This window comes from Aedes albopictus, chromosome 3, assembly GCF_035046485.1.
Source record: "Aedes albopictus strain Foshan chromosome 3, AalbF5, whole genome shotgun sequence".
Lineage (NCBI taxonomy): Eukaryota > Metazoa > Arthropoda > Insecta > Diptera > Culicidae > Aedes > Aedes albopictus.
In genome coordinates, this window is record NC_085138.1 from 440,712,874 (window position 1) to 440,734,639 (window position 21,766).

At 39.5% G+C, this 21,766-nt stretch overlaps 1 protein-coding gene across 11 annotated transcripts in view; it reads left to right on the forward strand.

Moving 5' to 3' along the window:
- Positions 1–21,766, forward strand: part of LOC109425970 (teneurin-m) — a 649,264-nt gene that overhangs the window by 276,150 nt on the left and 351,348 nt on the right. For all 11 annotated transcript variants that reach the window (XM_062856604.1, XM_062856606.1, XM_029876005.2 and 8 more), the window contains one exon: positions 15,445–15,624. In XM_062856604.1, coding sequence (XP_062712588.1) covers positions 15,445–15,624 — 180 coding nt within the window. The remainder of the gene's footprint in view (positions 1–15,444; positions 15,625–21,766) is intronic.

A 21,766-nucleotide genomic window follows, 5' to 3' on the forward strand; every position in this document is an offset into this window, starting at 1 on the left:
TTTAATTCCATAACTTGATGTCGCAAGGTAGGCTCAGCGTTCCCCACAGTCAGTATCTCGTTCTGTTCTAGAGAGGAATCGTCTCAGTAGGCACATACGATGCGACGACGCGACGGTAACAAACAAGACGTGTGTGCGTTGACAATTTAAGCAGGTCGCTTGCTGCGATCCATGTCGCCTGTCAACCGCAGCCAGCCAAGATGCAGCGGTGACCATATTTATACCGGCACAAAGCAGGCAACTACAGCAACCACAGTTCACGACGAAAGCCGCGACTTCGATTGTTTATGCATTCTGCTGTCTATTTGTTGGTTTAGTTGTTATTCTTTGCATTTTTATTAAAAGACGGATATGCCCATTTTGGGGTGCTTGTTTGTGGAGGGGAGGAGATGCTTTGTAGGGTCTCCAGTTAGCCTAGTGGTTAAGGCTATGGATCGCCAATCCGGAGACGGCGGGTTCGATTCCCGTTCCGGTCGGGAAAATTTTCTCGACTCCCTGGGCATAGTGTATCATTGTACTTGCCTCACAATATACAAATCCATGCAATGGCAGGCAAAGAAAGCCCTTCAATTAATAACTGTGGAAGTGCTCAAAGAACACTAAGTTGAAGCGAGGCAGGCCAAGTCCCAGTTGGGACGTAGAGCCATAAAGAAGAAGGAGATGCTTTGTGGAGTCTTTTGTTTCGCCGTGAGTTAGTTGGATGAGGATCTCTTTATAGGGGTGAAGTCTTAAGCAGCGTTTGTAGGTAATCATATTTTGAGCAACATTTCTTTTCAGATTTTCAGTAGTTAACCTCAAAGACAGTTTTTGAAAAGTTCTAACCATAAATACAGAAAATCGAGCTAGAAGTTCGAGACCCTTCAATAGCTTGTAAGCTTGTGATTTCAGAAGCGGTAACGACTGCAAGTAAAGTATTTAATCCTTGAGATCAAGCTCAAAAGCTTACGTGTTAGAATAAAAGTGTCAAAACACGCCATATGCATCATAATGAAGCCGGTTTTATTTCATTCCCTTCAAATTATATCGACTAAGAAAAAAAGGAAATAAGCCCTTTTATTTTTGTTTTCTTTACTTGACTTGAAAAAAAAAACTGTCACTCGGATTATCAAATCACCAAATAATCGAGAGTTACCTCGAAGAATTCCTCCTGAAACTCCCTTTGGAAATACTTCCAAACATAGCCTCTGGAGATCTCTCCACGAACGCATTCTAATGAATCCCTTATTTTTCTTTGTGGAATCCTTCTACGGTTTTTTTTCAGGATTTCCTTTAGAAGGGATTTCTACAAAAGTTCAGCCAGCGATTCATACGAGAAATTCTTCTGAGTATAAATCAATGGATCCGATCTATGATTTTTTTTTCCAAAACCACCTGCATGATTCCCAGAAGAACTACAGATTCATAGGAAGAACTTTTGGAAGATTTTCAGAGTGAACTCCTGAAACATTCTGAAATTTCTCGGAATGGTTTTCTCGAAGGAACTTCTGGATATACTCCAATACTTCATGGAGGTTTTCAAAAGCCACTCTAAAAGGTTTTACAGGGAAAAAAACTCCTGCAGTATTTCCGGAAGAAACTCCTGAAGATTCAGGAATACTTGTAATTAGAAGGCACATATTGGCTTATAGACAAATTGAGAGATGAATTTGTGAAAAAAATCGCGTACTGGTGGGATTCGAACCCACGACTCCGTATTCGCTAGACCGGCGCTTTAACCTACTAAGCCACAGAACAGGTGGTGACTCTGCGCAATAGAAAGCCTAACTGTAGGTACCCGAGCCCACACCATGAACACCCCTTTTGTCACAAGCCATCTCTCTTTCGCTCTAAGTGAGAGCGAATTGTTCTATATGAAGCCAAGACTTACTCAAGCATTCCGCATACCTAATCACCAAGCAGTCTGTTTGCTGGTGTCTCATCTAGTATACGTTGAGAGCTCGGCACGGTCGCACGCTCGAAGACCAACTGCGCCGTTGCGACGCAATCTAGAGAACACTGATATGTGTTACCCTTTACTGGTATTTACCAGATATGGTAGAATGTCTTAAACATGCAGGAACACTTTTAATTAGAAGGCACATATTATCAAAGAATCAATCAGTTATTTTAACAGGTATTTGTATTTTTCTTCTGCTTTGAGACCTCAAAACTTAACGCAAACGCTTTTTTGTTCCTGACGAATCCATAAACAAAATGTATCTAGTGTGAAGCATTTCAATAACCAAAATAGATGTAGATCTGAACAATCTGAATTGAGCGGAAAGTTGAAAAAATCAGAGCTTCAACTAGGGTAAATGCTCCCTTAGTGAAGATAGTACCAATAGTGGTGGTAGTGGCAATTTAGCACTATTTCGACCAAAAAGCTTGCAAATGACATTTTTTGTAGATGCATCATACCTAACTAACAACATTTATTCAGTTTTGTGTTCAGGATTTGCTGAAAAACCTATTTTAAACAATTATTTTCCTTAATTTTTTTCGCTCCTTTGCACCTTTAGTGGTGGTAGTGTTCCTATAGTGGTGGGTCCCATAAGAAATTAATGGAATGCGCCACTATAGGAACCAATGTTAAATTTCACCTCCATAATAGGAACCGTGTACCTATACTAACGAACTTAACAAAAAATGAAATAAAACAATGGTTTTTAAATTTTTCCTAACAAATTCAAGTAAAAAACTGCCAATTAACGTTTTCAGACTTTTTATTTTGTGGTTTATCAATTTTATTTAATAATTTTTTCCTTCAAGGAGCTACTAATACCACCACTATTAGTACATTTACCCTAATGTGCCAAAGTTTGTTCAAACTATAGTTCAATAATATATAAAAAGGAAATCTGAAACATTTGTAGAAGACATGCTTCGTGAAGTCGATGAAAAAAGTAGTTTATCACATCTTTCAGCGGTTTGTGCAGTTCATATAGTTTGGGATAATAGTTTGGGAACTGATGAATTCTGTATATTTCAACTCTAAATAGATTTAGCCATCTCTTTCGGAACTTATGCTAAAGTTTCTCAAGGAAGTTTAAGAAATAAAAAAAAGTTGCCAATAATCGTTGACTATTGCTTCATTCATCTTTAACACTCAAAATTTTTCAGCCATCGCTTTTTTTCACTCGATGCTTGGTGAAGATACTGAGAACGCAATTGACGTAAAAGAAAATACTTCACTGGAAGGAAGCAACCTCACTGCAACATTTATGAGGAAGTGTATGAAGCAAATAGGTATAATAATTGAGTGAGTGTTTCCCATGCTTGTGATTTTTGAGAGCAGTTCTTTCACAATACAATAGCAATAATAAATCATGTTTTCCAATTATCTAGAATATATTTGAAATTGCTTGTAGAACTTATTGGCAACAAAAACAAAACAAAAAAAGTAATGTTGTTTCTACTCCTTTCATCTTTATATACCATAAAACGGGGTATCATTGATCAGCGGGATAACATTGACCCACCTCATGAAATGTTCAAACTAACAATTTTCATTGCATCAGTTTCTGCTAACGAATAGTGTTTCGTAAACTGTTTCTGTTTAACTACCAAATGACATCAAACTCTGTGGAAATTGAGTTTCATTATCATATAAATAAATCGAAATATTCCCAAACATTCATGTTTGGCATGATTACTAGATATGATATTAAGTTAGAAATCACTGTATAAGATCAATATGATATGCCAGCATTGGATTTCGTAAACAAAACTTTTATGAAACTGCTCTTTTTCAATCAAATATACGATTTATTAAAAGTTGGCTTCAAATTCCTTAAGCCATTGGCTACCTTTAGGCGTTATTCGCGGTTTAGAGAATTTCAGTCCTAAAATAGCGTGTTTGTCAATTCTAATCACATTACTTCCCCTTTTGTGGAAATTTGATTGTTCGAGGAGCTTTTGGAAATATGTCTTGAAGATTTTTAAGGGAAAAATGTGAATTCTTCCAAAGAAACTTTCAAATATTTGATTACGAACTTTCTTAAAGAACTTCCGGAGCCATCTAATACCACAACCCATGTGTACAAATGCTGCAGCCAATTCCATCCTGCTAGAAAGATATCTATCATGTTACCCGCAAAATCCTCGCCACCAGACCAAGATAATTATTGTCTCGTCGCACTTCTCAGCAGCCTACTTGGATCTGGCCGGCTAGGAACATAATGATTTGCTCATCATCATCCGATGAAGCGTTTTAGCCACCTCGGTACCGCCAGCTCCAGCACCATCAAGCTACCGGCGCGGCAGTGGCTCTACGCAATGAACATCACAATAATCACTATCATTGCCGCCACGCACGCACTCAGTCACCCATTTCGACTTCTCATTCCTCAGTTCTGATCGGTTGCTGTTGTGCACCGAGTTCTGTTTGCTGCTGCTTCTGCTGTGATTCTGCTAAGTTGTTGTTGTTATGATTGTTGTCTGCCGGCTCATCAATGACAGCTAAAGCGAAAACATCTCTCACTTTGTCGAATGATGATTCCCTTCGTCCTGGAACTCTGCTGAAGTGAGATGGATGGACTCTGTCTGTCGCGTCGCGTCGGTCGGAAGATGGGCGCGGTGGCAGAAGCAATGCCATGACATACTGTGATTTATGAACCAACGATTGTTGTCGTCGTCATCATCGGAGAGCTGCTGTCGTTGTTGCCATTGTTGTCGTTATCCTGGTATGGCTCTGGCTACTGCTACCTAGCCTTTGATGTTTCTGAGCTAGCTGATGCGACAGGATAGAACTAGAGCTAGTTTGTATTGGGGGAATGGGGGTAAAATGCAAAAAACGTGTTCTTCGAGGTTTTGTATCCTTTGTTGGAAGCTTCTATTTCAAAATCAGTTTATGTGTTTTTAACAACCAAGCTTACATTTTTCTATTTTCTTTGTGAGTTAAAGGCATTCAGTATTTCTAACTCTTTGAAATTAGTGAATCATGCGTTCGCTAGGCAGTGAAGCGTAGTCATGGAGACGCATGGTTGTTATCCTTTCGCTTTCATACCTCAATAGCAAACATGTTAGAAGTCCTAAAGTTTCGAGACTATGATATCAGTAGGTTCTTTAAGTAGTATTTATATTGTACCACAATTAGCAGTTCATTTTATGTCAAATCCCCCTCTGCCTGTGGGCACGGTCTCATCATCATAAATCTCATTTCCGCACACTGTCTGAGCAATTATCAATCACGCATCGCGCTGCCCGCCACCCTCGCACAACAACTGCATTGGCAGCGAGGATCGGGCGCGGGCTCCGGTACCAGGAATGTGCTATATGGTGATAATTTTAATTTGCTAGCATAATGTCCCACCCTGCTCTCTGTTCTGTTGTCCCCGGATGTGCTGGAACTCGTGTGGTCTCCAACCGTATAGTAGGCCTTGAGGTTATTTTTTACCTCCATGACAGTCGGTTTGTTCCGCCGGCCGCTGCCTAATGACGTGAGTGCGTCTGATTCCAATTGAACATGACAGGATGACGTAAAATTAGCGTGTCAGCAAACAACTACGTCAGCGTTGTGGAAAGGGTTGTCCCTCCCTCGCTGTTCAGCTTTAAATGTCACTGGGCACATATTTTGGTGGAATTCTCGATTGTAATCAAGTAACCATCAAAAGAACGCCCAGATAACCGCACTGTCATCGGAACGGTAGTTTTAGCTAATTAACAACTACTACTCCGGAACGTAATTGTAAATCTGTCAAGTCGTCAGAGGCACACTATTTCGGGGTAATTGTGTCGATCTGGGCCAGTTATGTCACTATTCCAATTAATTGAGTACGAAAGCATCATACATTTCAACGCGCTCGTAAGGTCGAGAGCGCATTAATTACCCTGTCGAAATGGAAACAAATTTTCCCATTTCAACCCGACACTCTCCAAAAAATCCAATTATAAAAACGCGATACGAGATTTTGAGGTTCTCGCTCATCGGACGCGTGAGTTGTTCTAAAATCGATGGCGAACAAGCGGTGATTTTAATTTGTTTTGAGCTTCTCTCACCCCGAGAGATCGCAGCAGCCGTCGTCCCCGCCTGGCGGAACGAATTGGATTCTGGCGTACTTGGATTGAAATCTATTAGCCAGCGCAGGGGTGGGTGCTACGCCACACAACCAACCAAATCCCAGCTCTCGCTCTAGGGATATTTAGGAAATCAAAAGCGTAAAATTGACACGATTGGCTGCGGATGTCAAAGTCCACGCACGATTCCCGCCGCAGGAACTCATACCTCGTTCACTCCGGAGGTCATGCCCCTTTCGGTTATGGAAATTCGTTCGGTTTTATCTCCGAAGATAAATTAACCACAAAAGTGTTCCAATTAGCCTAAACTCGCCAGGTAACCGGGTGATTTAACTTTATCTCAAGCGAGTGATGAGTCGCTCCGTCACGGACAATGAGCGCATCCCATCGCCTGTTAGCGTTGGAGCCCATTTACATAATCTATGCAGAATTATTTGTATGAGAGATTTTATGATACCATAGCAAAAGGCAGTCTCGATTAGGCTCTCAAAATATGACAGAAAAGTCGTTAAATGTTTGGATTGTGCAGTCAGAAAAGGGGAAAAGCGTATAAATCCATGCCATAAAGCTAGAGCTAGTAACGTGCATGAAACATTTCCAGCTTCTGGAGAGAAGCTGAAGCGAAACACTACCGACCCATAAAATTAGTTTAAAGTGTAGAAAATTGAAAAATCCCTTGAAAATGTCATAAAGCCCGCCAACTCCAGGAACGCACTGTCACGAACCGAACGAACGGAACGGAACCCGGGTGAGAACCTACAACGGAACCACGACCGGCGTCAGTCAGTCAGTCAGCCAGTCAGTAGCATGTCGCACTACCGGATTCCAGAGTATGCGTCGTAAAAAAAGTAACTACCTTACTTTATCGACGTTCGAGATACGGGACATGGCCGCCTTTGATGTTTTGGCTGGTAACGCGGCTCGCGGCTTGGCCTACTTTTTGACGGTTCTCGCAGATTTACGATCGAAGTCGAGAATGACCGGCTAGCAGGCCAAGAATCCACCAGCAAGCAGCAATGGGCCAATGTAGTTAGCCAGCGCCAGCGGGGACGCCCCGGTTTATGAATATTTATGGGTGGAAATTTGCTGCCCGAAGCTTTCTGTGTGTGTACCTACACTGACTGGCACTGGTTTATGGGCTTCATGCTTGAAAACCGGCCAAAAATAGCCACCACCCGCCCGCCACTTTATGGCTGCTAATGGGTTCATATTATGCGCCGCTGACGCTTGAGGAGACACGAAGCAGGAAGAAACCCGGGAAGGACTTCTGTGCTGGCGTTCTGGTAGCCATAAATTGCTCCGGCGACCTTCCAAGTTCTAAGATGCAAGAAGGCGACGACCTCATGGCTTCCAATTCTTCCATTCCGAAAGCGGCGGAAAAAATTTTGTCAATGAAGCGGCAAACTGACCGAAAACTCTTACCGCGAGTCAGTCAGTGTTGTAAACTATTTAAGTGCCATTTACTCGGGCAACTTCGTCCCTTGGTGCTAGTCCTCCTGCGTCGCAGGACGCAGAGGAAAGAACTGGCTTCAATTGCGGCAGCGGTGCGATTTACGAGCCCCGTTTTATGATATTTGTCGATGTTTAATCAAATATTTGCTCGGCTGCCTGAGGGAGGGAGACCGGGAACCGAAGACCGTCCAACCGACCGACCGACCAACCGGAAGAATGCTACTTATTTATTGGTGGAGTTTTCCTTTTTTCTCTGATGAAACTTTTTCCACGAGGCATGGAGAATGAATGTTTTCGTGATTGTGCCTTTGCCTACTGTTTGTTGGCGGTATGACGCGAAACATACTTTCAGAACTTTGGTAACAGAGATTTGCTTTCAATATGGTTCGCGTTTCTTTTGAATAGCATATTGATTGTGATGATAATGATGACAAAATACCGAGGTCATACTTCTGCACCCCAAGATAGCTGAAAATTCCTAGTAGGGGAAAAGGTGCCCAAAATCGCAATTTTCAGAAGTCACTGGTTTAAAACGACTTAAAGTATATACCCAGACAATAAGTTTGCACGTATGATGAAGTTTAAGACTGTTTTATACGTACTTTTATGCGGTAGAGCTATATCGCATTAGATGCAGCAAAAGTGCATTATGCACGCAAAAATGGAGACAACATACGTGCATTCATAGGATACTAATAACGCTATACAACTTGAAACGATATGTTAGGCGATATACACAGCAAATAATTTTGTAATATCCAGGCGCGTAATTTCTCGTGATGTATCCATTTTTGAACAGAATTTCATTCGGTTACATCGTTTTCCAACATTTATAACACTCATTATGTATACCCTGGTTGGCATCGGAAAGTGTCAACAAACCCATTCCAGCAAACACTCAGAAGCAGTATCATATTTATCATCTACCTCCCAACTCGGTGAAATAGCCGAGAGGTAAGGAATACGCCTCACAATCACCTGATTAGTGTACGAATCCATGCCAGTATTTTACTTATATATGATTCATCAATCGTTCCGGTTCTAGCGATTGCTAGACCCACTTTCAAGCTGCGGCGGCTGATTTGCTGCGTAGAACGGATGTAATTTGTACATCAATTTTACGACGCGACTGATGTGCATCGAAAATGATGTGATATTACAAGATTTTTTTTGCTGTGTACGGTGTGTACCATTGCGATGTAATATAGCATCATATGCGACATAATAATATTCGAAAAAATAAACAATTTTTGTCACTTCAATGTCGAACTAATAACGTTTGGATTATTGATCCACACTTTACGATCAACACCACGGGGGTGCTATGGTGATCTGATTTTGTTGCCGCTTATCATGCGCAACCAGTGCTCACTAATACCAACATTCACTCAATACAGCAGCGGGAGAAAATGAGGAAAAACGCACTTTGGCGAACAAAGTTTGCGAAAAGAGGTGTTGTGTGTCTTTTCACAAGCAATTCCAACTCATCGACACTCTGAAATAGAAAATTATCAATTGATGCTGCTTTTTCATGATCTACGCTTTTATTAGATCTAATGTGATATAAGCATTTTGCACCGATATTCCTCGTAAAAGGTAAACATTCACATTTCACGACTGTGTTGGTGAATATTTTGGCTGGATCATAAATGTATGCTCCACGTAAGGAGGCACAATCCAACCTGTCAAACTACATAGTGAAAAAATAGGTTGCCGTCCCCTTGATCAACACCAAACACTACTTATGGAACAAGCTGATTAATTATCATGAAAATCTGGAGGGTAAAATGACGAGGCGTGATTTCTTACACAGGTTTACCTACCAGAGGAAATTGGCTCTCTCAGTCTTTGAAAATTAAACGATTTTGATCAATTTTGCCCGACGTTTCGGCCATGGGATGTGGCCTTTTTCAAGGGAAAAATTGGTCAATCGTTTTCAAAAACTGAGAGAGCCAACTTCCTCGATGAACATATTTCTAGTCGTTCGCCAAGAATATGTTTTAACTACCTTTTCTCTATCTAGCGTACCCAATCGTTGATTGTCAGGACCACTTAATAAAAATAATGACTTTGTAATAAAGGCACTTTAGTCAAACAGTAGCTCTTTCATTGTTATCATATATCAAATCGTAATGTGTCAACATATACGATTCTAGCTTACGCGAGTTTGTATGCACACTTTATCGTGTATATTTTAACATTTATACGATGTCATTGGTACACCAATGCGAGTTAAACTGGTACCAAGCGAAGTCGTTTAATCAGTATGCTATTATGCGAGTTCGCTGGCACGCTTATGCGAATAAGTTAAGTTAATCGCAATAAAAAATCAGAATACCGTTTACTATATACGATGTAGTCATACCTTATAATAATTGATAGATATTGTTGTACGACTTTATCAGATATAGCGCATTAAGTTCAAAAAATAACGTCATGTGTGATGAAAATTGTCCGCCTCCCGTTCATATATCGGAGAGTTACTAAGAATAGTACTTTATACGATACATTGCGTTCATCATTATGCGATTCCTGGTTGTCTGGATGTAAAATAATGACAAGTTTTAAAATGAGGAGTCTTGTCTTGTGCAGACCACGGAAAGGATTTATTTTGGTGAGCCATTTACAGTGCCTAGTTGTGTACAAAACTTCATGTCAATTGGTATAAATTTCACTGAGTTGTAGTGCTTTTGTAGTCCACAACGTGGTTGCTACGAGAAAGTTTACAAAAACTTTGACATAAATTTCTTTTTGAATTACCAAACAGGTTCCATCTATGACTCCTCCAGGAGTTCCTTCCGAAATCATTCCACGATTTTCTTCAGGAACTTTTTAAGGGATGCCTTCTGTGATTCCCCAGGACTTGTTCCTGGAATTCTCTTAGGGACTCTTTCTGGAATTTTTTATATTTTTTTTAATTTAGGAATTTTTCCGGAGTTCCTTCTGGGATTCTTCAGCGAGATCCATCAGAGATTCTTCCAGGGTTTATTCAGGATTCTTTCAGAAGTTCCCACTGATAATCTTCCAGGAGCTTCTACTGACATTCCTGGAAAGGATCTAACTGTGATACCTCAAGGAGTTCTTTCCGGGAATCCTTTCTGTGATTCCTCTAGGAGTTCCGGGATTACTCTTGGAATTCCTTTCGAGAATCGTCTAGATATCTACGGGAATAGGACAGATCGGTGAAGTACTAGATTTGTAGTAATGAGCTGAATTTTAGTATGGTGAGAAGGTCAATTCTTCGTTTCTGCAATGAAATGGTGCAAAAAGCGTGGGTATTATGATTCCTTGCCTAATTTGATGCTGTTTGAGCAAAACTTTGGGCAACAGTGTTGTTGTTTTCTCCATTACTTGCAACATAAACTACATAGTTATCCAAAGTTTTGCTCAAACAGCATCAAATTAGGCAAGGAATCATAATACCCACGCTTTTTGCACCATTTCATTGCAGAAACGGAGAATTGACCTTCTCACCATACTAAAATTCAGCTCGTTACTACAAATCTAGTACTACACCGAACGTGCCCTATTCTTTTTCGTACAGAATTAACTCTGTGATCTCCACAAGCTTTTTTAATAGGATTCCTCAGAAAGTTCCTCCAGAGATATGTTCTGGAGTTTACGCAGTATTCCTTCGTAATTTTTCCCAGAAATTTCTTATGAAATTTACAAACAAGAACTATCTACGACTCCTCCAGGAGTTTCTTCCGAAATTATTACAGGATTTTCTTCCGGGACTTCTTTAAGCATACCTTCTGTGATCCGTCTGGGACTTGTTCCTAAGATTCTTTTTGGGACTGCTACTGTAATTTTTGTTTTTAGTCAGCATTCCTCGAGGAGTTCCTTCTGGATTCTTCAGCGAGCTCCACCACAGATTCTTCCAAGGTTTATTCAGGGTTCTTTTAGAAGTTCTCACTGACAATGTTCCAGAAGCTTTAACTGACAACCCTAAAAAGGATCTAACTAGAATTCCTAGAAGTAGTTCTTTCCGGAAATCTCTTCTGGGTTTTCTTCCAGGAGTTCTAGGAAAACTCTTACAGATCCATCCAGGAAATCATTCCAGGATTTTCTTCCGGCAATTATTTTGGGATACCCTCTAAGAACCACCCTCCTTGTTCCTGGGATTTTTTTAGGGAATCCTTCCAGATTTTTTCCATTTTTTTTAATTCAAGATTCCCCCAGAAGTTACTACTGATATTCTTCAGAGAGCACCAATAGAGATTCTTCTAGAATCTTCCAGGAGCTTCTACTGACACCTCTAGAAATTATCTAACTGGGATTCACAAGAAGTTTTTCCCGGGAATTTCTCCGAGGAGTTACAAGATTCCTCTAGGAATTTGTTCAGATATTCAGGGAATTCTTTTTGGTATAGTATTCATTCCGTGCTTGGTTTCTCGATAAATTTACTCAAGGATTCCTCCAGGAGTTTTTTCTAAGACTCCTCAGAGTCTTCAGAGATTTTTTCGAGGGTATATTTCGGATTCCTTCGTATGTTTCCTCCGAAATAATTTCAGAACTTTCTTATGAGACTCTCAAAGAGATTATATCTAGAAATCCTCCTGTGGTTCTTTCCGCAATTCCTGCAGGAAATCCCTCCGAGAATTTTCTAGCAATTTCATTCCGAGATTCCTTCTGGAATTCTTTCTATGACTTACTTAGGAAATCCTTCCGGGATTCCTCCAGGAGTTCCTTCAGTGGTTTCCCTAAGAATTCTTTTCGTGAAGCTTCAAGGAAATCTTCCCTTCATCAAGGAGTTCCTCCTGGGTTTCCTGAGGTGGCTCCTTCTTAGATTTCTCCAAGAATAGTTGCTGCATTCATGAAATCCTGCATTCAAGAAAACTTTCCAGGATTACTTCAGGAACTTCTTCCGGGATTCCTTGATTGATTTCTTCCAAGATTCTTCCTGGAACTACTACTAGGATGCTTCCAGGAGTTGATTCACGGGTCCCACCCATAGCTATTTTAGGATTTTCTTCATGATTACTTTCTGAAACTTCAACAGGAGTTTCTGCTGGGTTTCTATCCAGTAATTATACCTGAGATTTTTTTCCGGGATTCCTCCAGAAGTTGCTCTGGGATTTCTTTCAGGATTTCTCCAAGAAATCCACTCGGGCTTCCTCCAGAAACTGCTTGCGGATTTCTTTAGGAGTTCCTTATCGGTTTGGTTTGGTATAGGTTCCTCCAGAAGTTTCTCCAACAATTCTTCCAGAAGTTGCAACTGGGTTTCCTCCATAGTTTCTTCTTCTGATTCCTTGTGGGAATCCTAGAAAAAAAACTGTTGAAGACAAAAGGAACTGGAAGAATCTCAGAAATTACACCATTGAAGTAGTTTCTACATGAATTTCAGAAGTAATATTTGGAGGAATCCTGGAAGGAGTTGCTGCAGAAATGCCGGAAAGAATCACAGATGGAACCTTTTAGGCATCTCAGGAAAAACTCCTGAACTAACCTAGAGAAGAATCTCTAAAGGAACTCCCTCAGGGACCTCAGAAGGCACTTCTAAGGAAATCCTGGAATTCTGGAAGAAATTCCTGGAGGAAAAATCTCTCAAACAAGTTATTAATAAGCACTCTATACAGCGCGTGCGAATCATATTTTAAATATAATCACACTATTTACCTATGGAGGGCTGACGAAATTTTCACGTCGTCAGAATCGTAAATAAGTCCACAAAATATCAAAGATTTAGAAGATTTTTTCATAGCCACCGAGGCATTCCAAAAAAATCCTGCATCCAGGAAAACTGTCAAGGATTACTTTAGGAACTTTTTCCGGGATTCCTCCATTAATTTCTTCCAAGATTCTTACAGGACCTCCTTCTAGGATGGCTCCAGGAACTGATTCACGGATTTCTCCCATAGCTATTTTTGGAATTTCTTCATGATTTCCTTCCGAGACTTCAGCAGGAGTTTCTTCTGGAATCCGTCCAGGAATTTCCCCCGGTGTTTTTCCGGGAGTCTTCCAGAAGTTTTTTTTTGCTGGGATTGCATAACTCTTATTACGGCATTCCTTCCGGATTCCTCCATGAATTTCATCCAAGAGATTCCTCCAAGAACACTGTGCTGGATTTTTCCAGGAACATCTGCACAGATTCCTCCAAAAACTCCATCCGGGCTTTATCCAGAAACTGCTTTCGGATTTCATTTAGGAGTTCTTCATGAAATTCCGGAATTCAGAGGTTCCTTCTGATTTTCCTCTAATATTTCCTTTTCAGATTTTATTTCTACATGAATTGAGGGAAAGTCAGAAAAAAACTGCTGGAGACACCACAAACGGAACTGGGAGGGAACCCGAGCAGAGAAAAAAAGCTCAATAATAGCATATTTTGATATGGAGAACAAAAAGTGATATTTGTTTGTTTGAGATAAGAGGTAAAAGTACTGAAAATAATATCTCAATTTTACTCCTAGAACATCACCATCATAGTACATTTAGCTCTTGGTAAGATCTAACCAATAGCAGTGAGCTATTTGATTGATCGTCAAATATCATATTTTGCTATTGGTTAGATGGTTCAAGAACAAATTTTTGTTATTATTTTTAGTACTTTTACCTCTTATCTCAAACATACCAATATCACATTTTGATCGTCAGTACTTGAACTCTTCCCGGGAAGAATCTCAGGTAATACACCAAAAATAATCTCTAAAATAACTTCTAGATGAATGTCAGAAGAATCTCCTAGAGGAATCCTGGAAGAAATTCCCAGAGAAATCCCGGGAGGACATATTGGAAAAATCCAGAAACAATCCCAGGTGGAACCTCTTCAAGACATCTCAGAAAGAAAATTTCCTAAACTTACCTGTATGTAGAAGAATCTCTAATGGAGATTTCTCAGGTACCTCCGCATGAACTCTTGGAAGAATTCTGGGACTACTGAAGATTTTTTTAGGTGTGTTTTTCCTGATAGAATTCCGAAAGGAATTCCAGCTAATCATAAATAACACACTTCTCAGGGTGAGCGAATCACATAAATGTAATCACACTACCTACGCAAAGCTAATTTTTGTTCCACCCTAATAATCTGCTTTGTAAAATTCAAAACAACCATTCTGATAACGTCTGTTAGTTTAAAACAACTTTGAATTCTAGAATAGTTATTTATGCAACAAGTTGCAAAATGATGATTTTTTCAGCACGAGTCGTACATTTATCCAACGAGGCTTGCCGATTCGGACGAGTGCTCAGTCGATGTAGACGTAACAGCGTACCAACGGAAAATGTGCCAGTTAGTTAAAAGTGTGCGTAACATACAAATTTTTTTGAAAAAGTTTCTTTTAAATCATGTTCAAAGTTTCTTTGACTTATTATCTTTTGAATGAAACCTAGGGTTTTGAAATCGGACGCAAATTGGCGGAGATATGGGCCTAAAAAAATGACATGTTTTTGAGGAGGTGACCCCAAACTTTTGAACGGGAGTGTATATAAAATGTATATTATGATACTGAATTGCATAAAATATTTTATGCAATTCTGTATCATGATATTCATTTTATAGGACTCATTTTGGTATCATAATGGCCAATTTCTCCAAACTGGTTCATTACGCAAATGAAACGAGTTGCATAATGGAAAATAGTTGCATAATGTTCATAATGCAACCCATTTGAGTTGCAAAACTCGATTATTTTAGCACTCTTCATATTTATCCAACTCGGCAAGCCTCGTTGGATAAATGAACGACTCGTGCTGAAATCGTCTTTTGCAACTCGTTGAATAAATAACTATTCAAATAAACCGATGGCTTCTATTATATAAATCTAAACAAAACATTTTAAAACTAGGTTTGTGTATCAGAATCAATGTTTCGCCATTTTCTATGTCTTTTCCTTACTGTTTTCTATGTGTATGTATGTGTGTGAGCGTCCAGATTTATATCACCTCAACTCAAAGCCAATCTCACCTTTATACCCAATCCACGTCGAAACGGAAGCCAATCCAATCCGATAACTAACATCTCTCTGTTGTCTTTCTTCTCTCCCCTCCCCCCTTTGACAGGCTGCCTCCTGGACGGAGTTCCGCCTTCAGCTCCACCAGATGTACCACCGCGTAATCCAACAATGAATCGGATGAATGGACGCGTCACCGGTAACCCTACGGAGCTAGGCGTCGATTTTGAACCGTCCTGTCTGGTGCGAACGCCATCGGGCAACGTATACATTCCGAGCGGAAATCTAGGTAAGCACAATTCCATCCTCCAATTCGCAAGGCAATCAAGGCGATAAAGGTGGTGACCACCTATCACTACTAGTAGACAGTCTAGATGAGGACACACTACTACTGTGTGTGTTCAGAATAAACATTGAATAAGATCATATTTCTCCAAACACCACACCGCACACCGACTTGACTGACTGTGAAGTGAACCCTATCCACATCGGGTGTCGTCTTTCTACCTTCGACGGTCGTTCGAGTTGAGTCGAGTCGAGTTCTCTTCAGCACTCGACGTCATCGTCAACTCGAGCGATGACGGCAGAACCAACCAACGCTGGCCACCGAGAGAACGGGAAATTGAAGCTTCTTTTGATAAATTATTTAATAGATATGTTATACAAACAACAGAATCTCAGAGACCGCTGCCGCCGCCACACGGAACGGACCACCTACGTCGGAACGAGGATGGTGTCGTCGCCAACTACCTACGACGAAAGGGTTCAAGTTCCATTCGGTAGCTGCCACCCATCAAAGCAAGCCAAGTAAACAAACAATAGACCTTAGCAGTCAAATGCGACGACATCCGCCACTCCGATGGAACTCCGGAGACCGGTGACCGGAGACCGGAGGAGTTTCAATTTCGGGGGTATCGAAAATTAATTAAAACTGCTGTCAATTGACGTCGTCGTCGTCGTCGTCGGTTGACGACGTCGGAATCAAAGCAGGCTGTGCACGGCTGCTGCCACCTGTAAACCCGCCACCATTCGATGTGATGTCGCGCGCGCGCCATCTCATATTTGTTTCTGGCAGATGATCAAAAACACCAACATTCGCTTTTTTAATTGGATCCCTTTGCAGAATGGAACTAGAGCTCTTTACCTCTGTCGCACCGTTCGTGGTGTGTTTGGTCCATTGAAGTTAGGGGAGATGGGTTCAGAACGAACCAATGAGGAAAAATGGTCAGAATCCAAGTAAATGGACATATACAGGGGATAGACAAAATGATCCGATAGCCAACTTTGAGCTGTCATATCTCCGGATTCAATTAACTAAATGCAATGAAATTTTGACCATTTATGACTTATATAATGAGCTATAAAAAACCGTTGACGCAACTTAAAACTCTTAAAACGGAAGAAAATTATAACGATTAGATTATTTTTCTAATAAAACGCCAAATTATCCAAAACTTCAACATCGTTTCAAAATTCAAGATGCAATTTATAGTTCATTTAATTTCCCTCTAATTGACTTATATATAAATATGTTTTGAAGGAAAGAAACAACATAGCCGCCAATAAATTGAAAAAGTAATGGTTTACATATTAAAATTACACCAATTTGCTAAAAAATCGTGAGAAAAATAAAATCGCTATAACTTTTTCTCTTAGCAAAAATTTCAAGTTAAGTCAAATGTTTTCCAGAGTTCATTATATAAGTCATGAATGGTCAAAATTTCATTGCAATCGGTTCTTTAAATCCGGAGATATAGCAGCTCAAAGTTAGCTTTCGGATAATTTTACCTTTTTCAAGAATCCTTATAACTTCGTAGAAAATGGCCCGATCTTTCCCAAATTTGTACCACTGATACATAAATAGTTGATGAACTTACAGTAAAAATTTGAGAATATTCGATGCACTTTTCGAAAAATTACAGCTAGTTGAACATTTTTTGAAAAGTGAAAATTTTGCCTGTCCCGATAATTTTGTCTATCCCCTGTATATAAGATGTAGTTGTTTCTCAGATGTGTCTGAGTTTTTAGTTATTAACTGCAAACTCACTTCGCCATTTAACAATTTTCCATTCGCATGTTTGGGAAGCACAAAGGTATTCAATACCCAAGAAAATCAAGTAAAATTCCACTATAAAAAGATCCTGAACCGACCGGGAATTGCACCAAGACATGGTTTTACTGAACACCGGCGTTAGGGTGGCCCACACTTATATAAAAAACAAAAACTTCGATAAATATCAAGTCCTACCTTCAAAATTATTTGTTTTGAACTGCCAGAAGCAACGTTCAAAATTTGAGCAAAATCGGTCTAGCCTAAGGGGGCGCTCATCAGACTTGAAGTTTTTATGGGAAAACGTGGCCAAATGTATGCAGAAATCTCAAGTTTTCGATTTTTGCCGCTAGGTGGCGCTGTGAGCGTTTAATGATTAAACCCTTTGGTATTCTTGTAGATGACTATATGCCAAAAAACTTGTACTGGGAAAACAACAATAAAGTTTATCCTCGCTTTACCTAGGGTATAACTTTATTACCAGGCGTCGGATCACTTTGCGGTCTTCGACAAAGTTGTTTGGCATATAGTCACCTGCAATAATACCAAAGGGTTTCATTGTTGAATACTTACAGTGTCACCTACCGGCAAAAATCGAAAACTTAAGATTTCTGCATACATTTGGCCACGTTTTCCCATAAAAACTTCAAGTCTTTTGAGCGCCCCCTTAGGCTAGACCGATTTTGCTCAAATTTTGAACGTTGCTTATGGGAGTTCAAAACAACTGATTTAGGAGGTAAGACTTGGTATTTTTCGAAATTTTTGTTTTTAATGTAAGTGTGGGCCACCTTAACCGGTTTACAGCTCCTACCACATCAACCATACGACTACAGAAGCTTAATAGGTGCATATCGGTAGACTTCCCCCTACCACACGGTAATAGAAAAATGAACAATGGGAAACTCTCATGGTGGAGAAAAAAGTAGCGTAACCAAACCATACATAGCGTAACCGCAGAATTTCAATGCGCAAAACTAGTTTCGGGTGGATTGGGTCATTCCTCGTTTTGTGGGTGACGTTTAGGAGGACGCGTTGCTTTGGCACCGAATGCATGGATATTCAATTTCAAAGCTCGAATGGCGGGTGGAATGGTTGATTTAGCCTTTTTTTCTGGTTTGGCGATTTGATTAAACGAAATTTGAAGCTGGTCCATAGATGTACCGTTACAACACAATAGATAGTGGGAAACACTAGTTCAACTTTTGTAATCGGCTTGTTTGATGGCGACATTCACAGCTGTATGCCCTACATATTCCACTCAAATTTGCTGATAAAATGAATATTTAAATAAATTTAAATTTATATCAGTGTGGAACAACGTTTCCTTTATTGATACATACAATATTGTTAAGGAAATTATCAACATTGGTCACACAGATTAAAACGTGATTAAATATTTAGTAAGAACTGGTAATTGAACGACTGTAGGGTTAATTTCAAGTTTTTCGGCTACGCAGTCTTTAATAAACTAACGACGTTTGTTGTTATCCCAACGTTTCGACGCTTGGTGGGCGTCTTCCTCAGGGGAAACTTAAATTTAAATTTATTATTTATTTGAATTAGTTATAAGTGGGAATGTTTGGTTTGTGTGACTTACAATACTTGTGTCGTTATTTGTCTAATGTTTTGTCTAACTATAACTGTCAGGTATGTTGAATTTTGGTACATGCTGTGAATTTAAATTGTGTTACGTTATAAAATAGTTCATATTAATCAGCTATTGAAATCTTACACTTTAAAATCCTTCAACTATTTTATAACACATTTTTTTTGACCCCCGCTAATATGCACATCGTTCAAACTTAAAATGGTCTCCTCATGGGAACTGAGGTGAAACTGAACGCAAAATCTAAACATAACAGCAAATCAGGTTACTAGCAGGGTATGTGTTGATGCCCACAGGTTTACTCGAAGTTCAAATTAAAAAATAAATCCCGTTGGTTTGCATGAGTTATCGTTCAAACCAACGCACAGTGTACAAATTCGAGCGACAACAACGGACGCAATTCAGTTACGGCCGCTAAACAAACGACAGGTACTCATTCCTATGCAAAAAACTTCGGGGAATCGAATGGTGCCAACCCCTTTCCTGAAAAACATCGGCAAGTGTCTCATTTTGGCCATTTTCCTCTGAATATGTCAAAAATATTCAAATATATCAAACCAAAATCCAAAAAAGGTAAGGGGAAACACTGAAAATGTCAAAAAGTTCATGTAGCAATGTCCGAGAACTTAGTTTAGTAAATGTTTTCCACTTTTGATCACATTAAGTTTCTCATTTTGTCCAATATCCGCTGTAAAATGAGATTATTTGAGAATTTGTGAAACGTGTCACACGAATTCAAAGGTTATTTACAACAATGATGCATAATGCATTCCATCAACACTGCATAAATCGAATGAAATCAAGTCAATTTTCTAAATGTCATCGGAAATTTCTCTAGCAATTCCTTAAAAAGTTACACCATGCTTCTTACAAAAATTGCTCTAGGAAATTTCTACACAAATTTTTTTCAAGAATTCCTTCAGAAATTCCAACATAAATACATTTACAAAATTATTCACCAAATCTCCCGGAGATGTCTTCAAGAGTTGCAACAGAAAAAATTCCAAGATATTTGCCTGGGATTCCTCCAGAAATTTCTACGAGAATTTCTCCAGAAATTGCCACTCGAATTTCACCAGAAGTTCTTCAGGGAATCTCCTGGAGATGAGGAGATCCTCCGGCATATTCTCTAGAAATTTCGCCGGAAATTAGTCCAGGAACTCCTACGGCAATTTATCCAGAATTTCTTTCAGGAAATTCTCCAGAAATTCCATTGGGAAGTTCTTCATAAATTCTTCTGAGAATTTCTTCAGAAATTTCTCCAGAGTATATGAAATTCAAAAATCATAAAATCTCTCCAGAAGTTCCTCAGAAAGTTTCTTCAGAAATTCATCCGAAAATTCTTCCAGAAATTAATTTTGGAATTTATCCGGGAATTCCTTTAGGAAATCCTCCAACATTTCTCCAGGTGTTCCTCCGGGAAATTCTCCAGGAATTCGACCGGGATTGTCTCTACGAATTCCTCCGAGACTTCCTTCAGGAATTCATCCGAGAATTCCTCCAGAAATTCCACAGCGAAATTCTCTAGTAATTCAACTGAGAATTTTTCTACGAATTTTAAAACTTCTGAGGAAATTTCCCCAGTAGTTCTTCCGAGAATTTCCCCAGAAATTCACCTGGGAATTTCTCCATAATTTTATCTGCGAATTTCTCCAGAAATTCATCATGAAATTTCTCCGGGAATTCCTAAGAAATTTCTCCAGAATTTCATCCAAAAATTCCTACCGAAATTCATCTAGCAATATCACCGAGAATTTCTCCAGGAATTCATCCGATAATTTCTTCAGGAATTCTTCCAGGATTTTTTCCAGGAATTTCTCCAGAAATTCTTCCAGGAATTTCTCCAGAAACTCTTCAGCGAATTTTCCCAGAAATTAAATTGGGAAGTTTTCCCCAAATTCCATAAATTTATCCGTGAATTCTCCTGAAACTCGTCCGTGAATTTCCCAGAAATTTCTCCAAAAACAAAATCATCTGGAAATTTCTTTAGGAATTTATCAATGAATTTCTCCAGGAATTTCTCAAGAAATTCTTCCAAAGATTTCTCTAGGAATCGCCACAGGATTCCCCCGTGAATTTCTCTAGAAAATCCTTCGGGAACTCATCCATGAGTTTATTCGAGAATTACTCTATGAATTCATTCACAAATGCTCCAAGAATTACTTCCAAAGTTTTTCCGAGAATTTCTCCTGGATTTGATCTGGGTGTTTCACCAGAAATTCCACCGGGAATTTCTCCATGGATTTATTCGAGATTTATTTTCAGGAATATATATAGAAATGCATCTGGAAATTTCACCAGAAGTTCCTCAAGGAATTTCTCCAAAAAATCATTCGAGAATTTCTCCAGAGGATTTATCCGAGAAGTTCTCCATAAATTCCTCCGATAACTTCTTCAGGAATTTGGAGTTTCTTCAGGAATTCTTGCGGAAAGTTTTTCAGTTTTTCAAGAAAGGAATTCATCCGACTTTCTCCACTGTGTCATCCAAAAATTCCTGCAGAAAATCATCTAGCAATTTCTCCGAGAATTCCTCCAGGAATTCATCCGAGAATTTTTCCAGAAATTCTTCCAGGAATTTTCCAGAAATTCTTCCAGGAATTTCTCCGGAAATTCTGTCAGGAATTTCTCCAGAAATTCTTCAGCGAATTTTCCCAAAAATTAAACTGGGAATTTTTTCCCGAATTCAATAAATTCATCCGCGAACTCTCCTTAAACTCGCCCGTGAATTTCCCAGAAATTTCTCCTAAAACAAAATCATCTGGAAATTTCTTCAGG